This window comes from Primulina tabacum, chromosome 12 (assembly GCF_025594145.1).
Source record: "Primulina tabacum isolate GXHZ01 chromosome 12, ASM2559414v2, whole genome shotgun sequence".
NCBI classification, from domain to species: Eukaryota; Viridiplantae; Streptophyta; class Magnoliopsida; order Lamiales; family Gesneriaceae; genus Primulina; species Primulina tabacum.
The window spans coordinates 38,939,646-38,951,499 of record NC_134561.1 but is presented as its reverse complement, the minus strand read 5'-3'; the positions used below and the strand labels follow the sequence as shown (position 1 = coordinate 38,951,499).

The 11,854-nt window shown below is 33.7% G+C and overlaps 2 protein-coding genes across 3 annotated transcripts; both read right to left on the bottom strand.

Annotated features, from left to right (window-relative positions):
• Positions 1–1,434: 1,434 nt before the first annotated feature.
• On the bottom strand, positions 1,435–4,768 carry LOC142520941 (protein indeterminate-domain 7-like). The gene is made up of 3 exons (XM_075624102.1): positions 3,778–4,768; positions 3,281–3,677; positions 1,435–2,765 (listed from the first exon to the last, which is right to left on the bottom strand). Exons 1-3 carry the CDS (start codon positions 3,980–3,982, stop codon positions 1,730–1,732), a joined length of 1,638 nt encoding a protein of 545 aa, XP_075480217.1. The 5' UTR covers positions 3,983–4,768; the 3' UTR covers positions 1,435–1,729.
• A 1,366-nt stretch (positions 4,769–6,134) lies between these two features.
• LOC142520602 (putative hydrolase C777.06c) lies at positions 6,135–10,822 on the bottom strand. 2 transcript variants are annotated; one of them, XM_075623651.1, is made up of 12 exons: positions 10,554–10,822; positions 9,278–9,405; positions 9,071–9,183; positions 8,420–8,461; positions 8,162–8,217; positions 7,996–8,072; positions 7,304–7,423; positions 7,081–7,157; positions 6,950–7,013; positions 6,625–6,675; positions 6,491–6,539; positions 6,135–6,407 (listed from the first exon to the last, which is right to left on the bottom strand). In XM_075623651.1, exons 1-12 carry the CDS (start codon positions 10,717–10,719, stop codon positions 6,289–6,291), a joined length of 1,062 nt encoding a protein of 353 aa, XP_075479766.1. In that variant the 5' UTR covers positions 10,720–10,822; the 3' UTR covers positions 6,135–6,288. The 2 variants fall into 2 exon arrangements, with proteins under 2 accessions (XP_075479766.1, XP_075479767.1); XM_075623652.1 differs by having other exon boundaries at positions 9,314–9,405.
• Between the last annotated feature and the right edge of the window lie 1,032 nt (positions 10,823–11,854).

Here is an 11,854-nt window from a genome sequence, read left to right as displayed (position 1 = left end):
GATATGATAATGCAACCAAATTCATTCAAGAATATAAAGCAACAAATTCCATATATCTTACAATATGATATCATCTCCAAGGAGCCGCCGTGCTAGTTTAACCAAAATAATGCACGTAAGCTTTGTCATCCCCATACGAGCCAAATTCATTCTCAATCTGTCGCATTATCTTCCACTTAGAATATCCACTATTAACATAATATCGACGGACAAAAAAAACAGATTTATATACAACTCTATCAACCTTATAATGTTTACAAAAAGTTAAAGCTAGTTTAGTAAATTGAATTGTTGATAAATCAAAAAAGAAAAGAAAAGAAAAGAAAAAAACCATATCATTTAATTTATGGGGTATCTGAGATATTTTGCTTTGTATAGCTTGATATTACATTATTCATAGAAGTTTATGATTTATTTCACACAATATATTCGGTTTTCGCTAGTGTACTATATGATTCTTTGTCGATTTAGTTTAACTCGTCATATTGCTATATTTTAAAATTAATTAATATGACATGAAACAATTATAAATAATAGTTTTTTAAAAAAAATGGAAGGGAGAGATCAAATTAAAATTTTGAAATGTTTTTGGAAACAAAACGATGGCGTGAGATCGAGAGATGATGAAAATGTTGAAAAGGGTGGAATCTTTTGTACGTACAAATGAATTAAATGACCCCATCTAGGCACACCACATAAAAAAAATATTTCAAGAAAATGTAGTACAAGTCAAATTAAATATATGAATGATAATATTCATTAATATTTTAATTTCTTTTTTCGATAGATAATTACCCGGCCTAAAGCTACTGCATGATAGTGACATGACGATGGACCTGATCTGCCCGGTCTTTTTCATTCTAGCTTGCTTGTTCCCACGTTATATATATATATATATATATATACACAGAGAGAGAGAGAGAGAGAGGGGGGAGGGGGTGGGGGGGTGGGGGTCACCTGATCATCTAAGTTCTTGGGACTGTAAAGAGGTGGATCGAGCTGGGGGCATGCAGCTTATCTGAGGCGGGGGGAGGGTGGATGTGGTCACCTGATCATCTAAGGCAAAGCAAATCCTTTGCATTTTATTAGCATTTCAGTACCAAATACAACCTTATTTTTAATCTTTACAAAAATTAAAAGAAAGAATCCTATGCTACTTGACCACTGTAATATTCACATGTTGCATTCGACAAAATAAAGTACAATTGTGAACGAACAAGACGTACATTAAACTTTTCAAAGCAGACAAACACATGTCATGCATCATCCCAATCCATTAAATTTCATTCATTGGGAACTTGTTTATCTCCGCCTTGATTTACTATCTGCTTCAACTTGGAATTAATTATTACTTTTGTATAGAAATAGAATTCACAAGTGCACAATATTTATTATTTATTACAAAGGCAAGCATGCATTAATGTGGTCCGAGAAGCATTCAATTTTAATCATAACCAAAATTTCATTAATACTGCACTCAATAGACAGTAGACTGACTCATGCGATATTTTCTTTCACATGTACATTAAACCAAATTAATTAAATATAATCTACAAAAATTGTAATCATGATTCGCATCTTTCGATATACGTACATTTGTTGTATATCTGAGCTACCAAGAGATAGATAGCTAGGGTTTCAAATTTGATCAACACTAGTTTCTTCCCGATCAACATTCAAAGAAAACAAAATAAAAGGGTCCTCAAAAGATTTAACCTTGCCAAGATTTTTACGTTTGATTTCCATCATTATTTTGCGCACATGCAGCACCAGCACTGTTGTTCATGCAGTTGCTCAAACTCAGAATTTCACTTCGAGACAAAGGCCTGAGTCCCAAGAAATCCCTTGTCAATCCACCGTTTCCACCACCTTCATTCGCACCCCTAACTTCCTTTGCTGCCACAGGATGATTAAAGATTCCACCAAATGCATGCATGTCTCCATCAAATCCAGTGTTTGAAGAAATTCGAGGATGCTCGGGGTTGTTCATTATCATTTCATGTAGGAAAGAAGAAGTCGAAGAAGAAATAGGGTCATTATTAGTATTGTTATTGTTGTTGCCAGTGTCACCTCCTGATGCACCTGGTCCTGTACTAGCACCACCTGTCATTGCTGCAGCTCTATTACCAAATGAAGTCAAGCCATTGATAAACTCATCACTTGAAGACATGTTTAAACCAAAACCAGCTATTATATTTTGACCAGAATAAGCAGCGGGCATGTGTGTTTGGTGGGGCCTGATAAACACACCCGCGGGTGATGCACATTGGTTGCTGATGCCTTTTGCGCCCATCTGTGCTGCTTTCTGCAGCAATGCAGTTGCTGAGAGGTGCGGAGAGGGTGGTTGGGCGTGGTGGTAGTGGGGTAGGGCGGTGGAGCCCAGGCTGTTGCTAGGGTTAGGGTTTGGATTCAGATTCTGATCATGATGATGATGACCTTGGTTGTGCTGAGAATCTTGAAAGAGTGATACTGATGATGGAGTGGTACTGCTGATGAGGTCAATGGGCTGTGGGCCAAGAAATGATGTGCAAGATATCCATGGTGGGATCTCTGGCCTCAAGCTAAAATTTTGATGTTGTTGCTCTTTCTTGATGGGAAATGGGAGCTGCTCATTTGTATTATTATTGAATTGGGATCGAATTTGTTGGAGATTCATGTGATGAGAAGAAGCTCCTGCGCCAACTTGAAGTGGGATTGTGATATTTCTTGCATTTTCTTCTGCTAGAGCATCACAAAAAGCTCTGTGTGTGATAAAGCTATCTCTCCTGAAATAGAGCAAGAAAATTACATTCAAGAAACAGACACAAACACTATATGTGTGCATTGATTATATGCTGAATAAAAAATTATTTGTTGAGCCTGTTTGTTTATGAATAGTGAGTGGGGGTCTCATTTGACAGGATACGGGAAATATGTATAATTTAAAGTTACAGAGGAATATTTTAATCAACAATTGTGTGTCAAATCACTAGACTTTTTCATTCTTGTTGAAATTTGAAAATTAAGTCCCTGGAAAAGGGAAATATAGATTAGACCAAAAAGAAGAATAATTTTGAGAAAAAAAGGACAAAAACAGTTACGAAATTAGAAAATCAAGAAATGCCATCTATAACTAGCTAGCCATTTTCATACACTGATTGATAGGATAAACTTCACACAGATCCCAAAAGGAAAAACCTTGATAAACTAACATAATAATTAAGAAATTTGTAACTCAATTTACTTGATAAAAAAATGGTGATTTTTGGTAACTAAAATAGAGACTCTTAAGTTTAATTACCTGGAGAAGATAGTTCCACAGTCACATCTGTATTCCTTGGTGCCACAAATCTTTGAGTGTGCTTTCCAGTCTGATTGAACCGCATACCTCCTTGAGCATTTCTCACACTTCAATTTCTTCTCCCCATGTTTTCTGCAAAAGTGCTTCTTAATTCCTGTCAGATCTCCCAATGCCCTTGATGGATCATGGTGGATACAGCTGCTTTCTGGGCAAACATACACTTTTTTCCTTATCTCGTTGCTTGTTCTCTGCTTCAGCTTCCATGGCAGATTGTGACCTCTTCTGTGAAGCTGCAGGTTTTGGTCCCTTTGAAACCCTTTGTTGCAGATTTCACACACAAATCTGTTGGTTGCCAAAAGGGTTCTCGGTGACAAAGTAATTACTTCTGCATCAGGGTCTGTTAAAAAACCGGAAGAATTTCATTTCTTGAATCGCCTATAACAAAAACTGGAAAAAAGCTGATTTTTTTGGTGGGCTTTTGCTTTGCTTTTTTTTACCTGGATGGCCTGGTTGGTTTCTCTTTTTCTTGATTGGCTGTGGCTGTGGTTCAATTGTGGGAGGAAAATTATACAGTGGATTGCACATTCCACCAGTGTCGTTCCTGTTACTTGAAGAAACACTAGCTTCACCAGATGCAGTAGTCAAGTTAGACATGTTTTCTTCCACAGGAGTTTGTTGAATTGATGCCAAACTTTTCATCATTTTTTTCCCTTTAAATCTGAATATTTCTTTAAACAGATGCAAATTAATACATCAGCAAAAGCATAATCATTAGCTAGAAATCCAAGTACTGATGCATCATGGGGTGAGGATGAGTCCACAGATCTTGAACTTTTTCTTTAAGACGGGATTTTTGAGATCTAAAGACAAAATACTAATCTAGAAAAAGGCTAAAGTAGGTGAAAACTGGACAAATATTTGTTCCTTAAAAGTCTAGTTTCTTGTTTGAACCTTAAAAAAACTTCAACTCCCTTCTTGATGATGGCTTCTTCCACCCTTTGGCATAACCACAACAGACAAGTACTATTTCTTTTCTTGAAAAAATAAAATAAAATAAAAGGAAGATAAATCTAAAATCTGACTGAAGCTTATACCAAGAAAGAAGAAGAAAAAACCACAAGTTTTTCTTCAAGATTTTCTTGCTAAAACCAAGAAAATCAGATCAGAAACAAGCATGTGCCTTGTAAGAACAAATGACAAACAAAATCCAACTTCTGTTAATGAAATTTTTTTTAAAATTTTTAAAAATGGCTTTTTCAGTGTGTGGTGTGGGTCTTTTAGAAGAAAGAGATGTGGATGAGAAGAAATCCCTGAAAATTAATTCACCCCTCCTTGGCAAAAAATGACACACAGCCCTACGGCTAATTCTGACGTGCACTTTTTGTCTCTACTTTTGTTCTCTTGATCTCCAAACCTCAGGAAAAAAAAAACTTAAAAAAGAAAATCTGATCTTTATTAATTGTTTTTTTAAAAAACTATTATTTCTCCAATTTGAACTCCACCTCTCACTTTTCTTATATAAAGAAAAGCCGCCATGTGAAAAAGTGACTTGGTTTTTTTTTATATAAAGAAAGAGACATTGATAATTTGCATGATTTTTACAGTGTAATTAATAAAGTTGGCAGTAGAATATATGCCTTTCAGATTTTTAATTGTGTGCATGCATGATTGAGTCATTATATTGATTAAGTCTTTGTAATTATTTAACTTTTGTTTCGTAATTATTTGCTAATCATCAATTTTATGTATCGTAAATCCTTCTTAGGAATTTTTTTTTTACATATAGTGAGTCCATCGATATTGGTTAACTAAAATTTGAGTGATTGATTAACTTAGCAAACTATGTATTTAAATTTGTAAGAAATTCAATGCATTTGTTTGACTTCATTTTGTAGCTATCATGATTATTTCACTTTCCATGATCCATCCACTTGGGCAATTATTATTATTATTATTATTATTATTTTTAGACATTCTTCCCAATGTCACATGCTTGCTATGCTAAACTTGTTGGTATATATAGATTGCTGAAGATGTAAGTTGCATTGTCTTTTTATAATTTATGAACTATATTTAATTCAAATTAGCTTTTAATATAATTTATCTTCATGTTTTATGATATGATTTTCTTATTTCTACTTCAATCAGAGAGATCTTTTTTGGGGTATGGTCTTATGTATACTGTTCCAAGGATGGAAATTTCTGTCATTGATTCCTTTGAACAACGTATCATTGATGCATGGTGCATGATTTGAGGTTCGTGGATATGGTAAAAATTAAGCATTAGATTTATTTGAAATTTGTTATTGTTAAATAATAATGTTTCACTAATTGGAAATTATCTTCTCTTTTGGAAATGCAGATTTTTGTGTCATTCCATTTAGTTGTTATCAACTTAACTTGGGCCAAAGAAAAATTCCATATTTGGATAATGTAAAGTGTGATGACGATGAAAATTCCTTCTTTCATACTTTTAATAAATCTAAAAGTATCTCTTTTACATTTTGATTTATCTATATCTCAATTTGTAGCATAATCAAATGGCCAATTTTTTTAAAAAAAAAAATCATGTGAAAGTCCAGAAAATAATCTGATTTGGTAGGCTACACCAAGAAAAGAGTCCACACTCTCAAGTCAAAAAGGGCTGCTCAAATAGACATATACTATACTATCCTCCTTAATTCAATGTACAATACTAATAATTTATTATCTATATTATGTTCTTTTTTCCCTTCAATGTTTTTCCAACTGTTGTAGTCTAGCACTGGAAATTGTATGATGCAAAAGATTTCAATGGGATGTATTGATTGCAGTTACTCGGAACCATGGATTTGAAATCGAACATAAAATGCAGTAAATAGATCTTAATACTAATTTCTTTGAATCAAAATCAGCTAATGAATGATGATATTGTCTCCTCTTTATTTGTCTTAAGAAATCGAATTTCACATTTCAATTATCATGATTCATGCATCAATGGGCAGAGTATGATTGAATTTTCCTTGAGGTTATAGAGATACTGGCACACGGAGTCCATCGTAGCTAAGTTGAACATCAAGTCCTTCGGTCTCCTTCAACTTCACGAGATTCGAGTTCACTTCATGGTGATCCATGAGATGCATCATGCCTAGTTACAGATCAAAGTCGAGGAAACAAAAACATTCTAGGTCCAAAGAAGAGACAGTACAACAATCAGTAATGGAAGCATACCGGTGAAAAGTGTTCTTTTTGGTCTGATTTTTCGAACCTCCTCCAATGCCTGGGAAATTTTAAATATAACTATCAGATGACGGGTGACTAAGCATCTGCCGGGCTTGTCGCGATTTGCTACTGAAGTAACTTACTTGCGGGAGTCCAAAATGTGTTGCAGAAGATCGATCTGGTCTCAGAGCATCCTAATCGGGGAAATACAGGAAAAGTAATGACGACAACAAAACCCACTCAACTAAAAGAACGAAGATGATGCTCATGAGTCGAATGAGAGGCAGGGCTAAGACCACCCAAGGGTTGGGGAATAAAATTCGAATTATTTTTATGCGGGCAGAACCAAAATTTTTAAATATTTTCTGAAATAAAATTTACATTCATAAGCTAAATTAATGCCTTTTGAAATTTAAGTGGGGCAAAGAATTATGCACAAAAAATTCAAAGGAGGGAAAACAGAGAGACCAGAATAAGAATTTCACAGTTCTCGAGAAGAGGATAGGTATCTTCGGGTATTTCACTAACATCACTACAAACACACAGAAAAATTATCAGCCTCCATTAATGAATAAACCACAATTATTTAAAACCATTACCTAATATAACAAATATTGCCAAAACGAAAACCCAAAGAACGATAACCGCGGCCATGCCAGACTGGTAAGGGAATAAACTGCAAGAACATTAACAAAACAAGAAGATAAATTAGTAAAGAACGCTCAAGCATTCCATATAGATACATATATCTATAAAATTCAGAGCTTAAGCCCTAATAATAGAATATCATACTTCAATAAGGAACATATTGAAAAATTTCACCTGAAGATCATGTACTGAGAATGGCTCTTCTTGTATGACGTTAAACTGCAAGTCTGAAACTGCAGCACCAGGTGTCACACCACTTTTATCTACCAAATAATAATGAGTTTTATTCATCACCTAAAATTATAAGGGTTAAGTCAGTCTAACATGAGTCCGATATTTTACCATAAACAATGGCTATCATTGTTGTTAAGACAGAACAAACATATGGAACTCTCAACAAACTACAGACTCAAATATACTCCATGCACAGATAGCAGACTTTAGTCTAAGTGACCACTTACAATGGAAACATCGTTAAACATCTAAAACCCAAATGAAGGATGTACATGATAAAGCCCAAGTGGACAAAAATTATATTATCTTTTTTTAAAAAGTGATAATTGGCTTTTGAATTCTACAGGAAATATCATTCACGCTTCAAGAGATTTCAGATGGAAATTGAAAGCTCTGGAAATTAATTTCTTAAGTCCTCGAGGTTATTAATAACTAAAATTGTATAAAAAATACTTGTACTTATCCTGTGGACATATGTTGGATGAAGAGGATGGAGGGAGCGGGAGCAGTGAGCAATTTTCTAGTTATATCCATCCAGTATGAGTTTGTTTAAGAAAACGTAAAATATACCATCAGTAGTAAAATATCAACAAATTTTTATTGAGGGATGCAGATTCAAAAGCAATAAGAACCTCAAAGTCACGCAATGTAGTATAAATTGGAACAGAAGGCTGAACATTATTTGTCCAGTCACGAAGATCATCCAAACCTGAAAGAAGCAAGCTTTCTTATATATAAATGCTTAGCATTTTATGACTTCATCATCCATAGAAATGTTAAAGAAATAATGTGAGAGACCTCCAATTGCATCAGCATGAGAATGTGTAATAATAACGGCATCAATTGTTCTTATCCTGGCAGAAATCCAAGTCGTTATAACAAGGAACTTCCATGAAGATACCCGTGAAAGAGACCATTACTTGTTCTTTCCCGTCACTTTATTAATGCAACCGTATGTGGAAAATATTCAGTAATAAATGCATAACATAAATTCTGAAAAATTATGTGACAAGGTACAAATAACGGTTAGCAGACCTTTAACTAAAGTAAGCTTACCCATAAGTCGGGAACCATCTCAGAGCACTTTGATAGAAAAACCTGCATCGAGCAAGGATAGTGGGGGTTTAGTGTGTACCATAGCTTCGCAGAATGAACAACTGAATATCTACTAAATTCAATCCAACAAAGCTAATGGCCTACACCCAAAACTGTAATTTCTTGAATATCTATATTTTGAGGTTCCTCTCAATAAACAAAAGTATCTTTCAAAGTATTGAAAATTATTGTGCTTATTCGTGATAAATTTTTAATCCCGGTTCAAATTGAAGGAAGCCATTGTTTCTATGTCAAATTTTTCTCATTAAAGCCATTGTGATAGGAAGACTACTTGGACCTAGGTTGCAAGAACAATGCATGGAAGACAAACTATACATTCAATCACATCAGATTATTCTCATATACGATGATATTCAACAAGTGGTACGTGCTCAGTTATTTCAGCCAAAATCAAGATATTGAACAAGGGATACGAGCATTTACTTTTCTTCACATTGACACAGCATATCAAAGATGATTATGAATAAGAAGACCTAGGAAAAAACCTCAAAAATTTGAGCGAAATACAACGGTATAGCAACCATCATTCAAGATGCATGTGACAATCAAGAAAAATCTTGTTATGTGAAAATGAAAGAACTTTTAACATACTTGCCGGCATCAATAAGAATGTTACATTCTCCCAATGGCCTTGGTAAGCGGATGAGGAGGCTTGTGTTAAGTCTCTTATTTCTGTTACCCGGTTCTGCAGCCTTGAAGCAAACCTGTTTATAGAAGTATCAGTCCGTGTAAGTTAACATTCTCATCTCTGAAACCATAATCATGAATTCTGCAAGCATGAAATATGTGCAGCCATACTGGGCATGTCTTATTGGGATTAGTAAGGCAGCTCACACGTGGAATCCCTTCACTAGTCCCGGTTCCAATAAAAATGATTTCAGATTGGTCTAAAGAAACTTGAGCTGGTCCAGAATCACTAGCATAACCTGTGAGAAAATTAAACATATCCTTAGCGACGATTCCTTCTTGAAAGAAAAAAATCAGTATGAAGTACAGTCAAGCAGCATACTATCCTACAAAGATGAGCTAATTGATCTAGTAAAGCCGAAACATTCTCACCACTGTTAAACAACTACAGAGATCTAAAATTTCTATACAAGCACACGGAATATAGAAATGGATGGGGGGGATACTGCCTAGGGAAGGAGTAAACATAAAGTCAGCCCACTATCAAAGTACCACCTCCCAAAAATGACTTATGTGCATCAACTATTTAGCTGGGAAAAAACCTGTCGGGTCACTGGAAACATGCATATTCTCTTTTATTTCTTCTGGTTTACGATTGACAAAGTTTTTTATTTTATAGATTAAATTCAGGAAAAAAAGCTGAATTCAACCATGTAAGTAGGATCAAGAATGTGTTCCATTAATAAATATTAATAATATCCACATTCAATCCCATGAGCATTAACACTCTAAAAAGAAATCGATCTTAAACAATGATTATATTCCAAATTCCTTGTTTCTTACTAGACAAAGGTTGCTCGAAACATCAAGAAGCAACTGAGCGAGGAAGCCAGGTTCAAATTACTCAATGAAATGTTCTTAACAGTTCTAAGTTCACATTTGGTATCTCAGGACATTCTAGAGTTGAGATGAAATCACCTACTTTTATAATGAACCGACACCAAACACACAAAGCAACAAAAAGCAAATATTGTTCAATTGAAAAACTCAACATATATATAATACCTCTGAGTTTACCAATTCCACAAATTTTGGCTAAACCTTCAATTAGAAGCTAGATGATGTATTATACAATGATCAACCCAAGCTAAAGAGAGAAGCAATAAAGTCATTATAATTCTAATTCTCAACGTCTTTATCTTGATCCAACAATCACATTTCTAAAATGACTTTCAAACAATCAACAAAGACTTTCCAGACCAAAAAGTTTCCTTCTCACTTATAACTTACGAACTGTCCATTTTATTAGCTACAAGTAACATAAAAAAATCACATAAACAATTAAATCTTCACAAGAACACTTCAACGAAATTAATCAAATAGAAGAACAAATATGAAACACGCCATGCAATAAAATAAATCAAAGCTTTTATGAATTGAAACTCACTTGAATGAAGGGAAGCATGAAAATTAGGGCCAAAGCTAGTCGACCCGTTTCTTAAAATCGATAATGGTGCCCTCATGTAGAGATAAAGCGGGTTGATTGTACGAGTCAGCTGGATCCATGATGAAGGAATCGGACGTACAATACCGAAAGGGATAGGTACAACCATTTGGGATATTCCGGTGTCTCCGGAAAAAGGCAAGGTCCTTTCTCAGGGGAGAGCACCGACCAATTATTTTCAGATTTTTTATTTGAGCCGAAATATTTTCAGATTTTTGTCGAAAAGTACTTAAATTACAAAATTACATGCTTTAATTTTTTATTATAACTAATTATTCTGCCATTTTTTTTATCATTATCGATGGACTATAATAAAATTTAATACGAGGAACTAAATTGATATTTGAATTTCTTAAATATAAAATAAAAATAAAAGTGCGTATTGAATCTTTTTTAAAAAAACAAAAAACAAAATTATAATATTAGTATTATATAAGAGTAAGTTGGAAGAAAAAATTGGTATCCTTCCTAAATTGTTACTATCATACAAATAGAATAGATAATAATAAATCATTATATTGGTCTTCGTTTTTCTTGCACATTTGAAGGTAAATTTTTTTTTTAAGTCACAATTTAATAATAATGTTTGACTAATATCATTTTTTCCAAAGTTTTTTAATTAAATATTATGGAAATTAAATTAATATATCAAAATATGAAAAACTGAAAGAATTTACATATTTATAGTAATCCGAGGAATAAAAGCTCAATCCGAGCAATCGTTCCTCGGATTTGAACATAGATTATTATTTTATTTTCCGAGTGAATTGGTATGAAACCCATAAATTAAATTCTCCCAATTTTGATTATATTTTTATAGTATTTAGTTTAAAAACCGTGAAAATTATTTATATTATTAATGCCTAATATAAAGTAAAAGAGAGTATATACCTTACATTGTAAGCATTCTTAATTTATTTCAAACCTTAATAAATTAAAGCAGTTCTAGATTTTTGCACATCCAATTTTATCGCTAAATTCTTTGTCATTAAATTCACACAACCAATAAAGCTAAATAATTTATTCGCAGACATCAATGTATATATACTGGGCAAAAACTTGTGTGAGACGGGTTCACAAGTCGTTTTTTGTGAAACGAATCTCTTATTTGGGTCATCCACGAAAAAGTATTATTACTTTTTATTGTGAATATAGGTAGGGTTGACTGGTCTCAACAGATAAAAGATTCAGGAGACGATCTCACAAGAGACATTCTCGGTATATTATACTATGTCCGAGAGCTC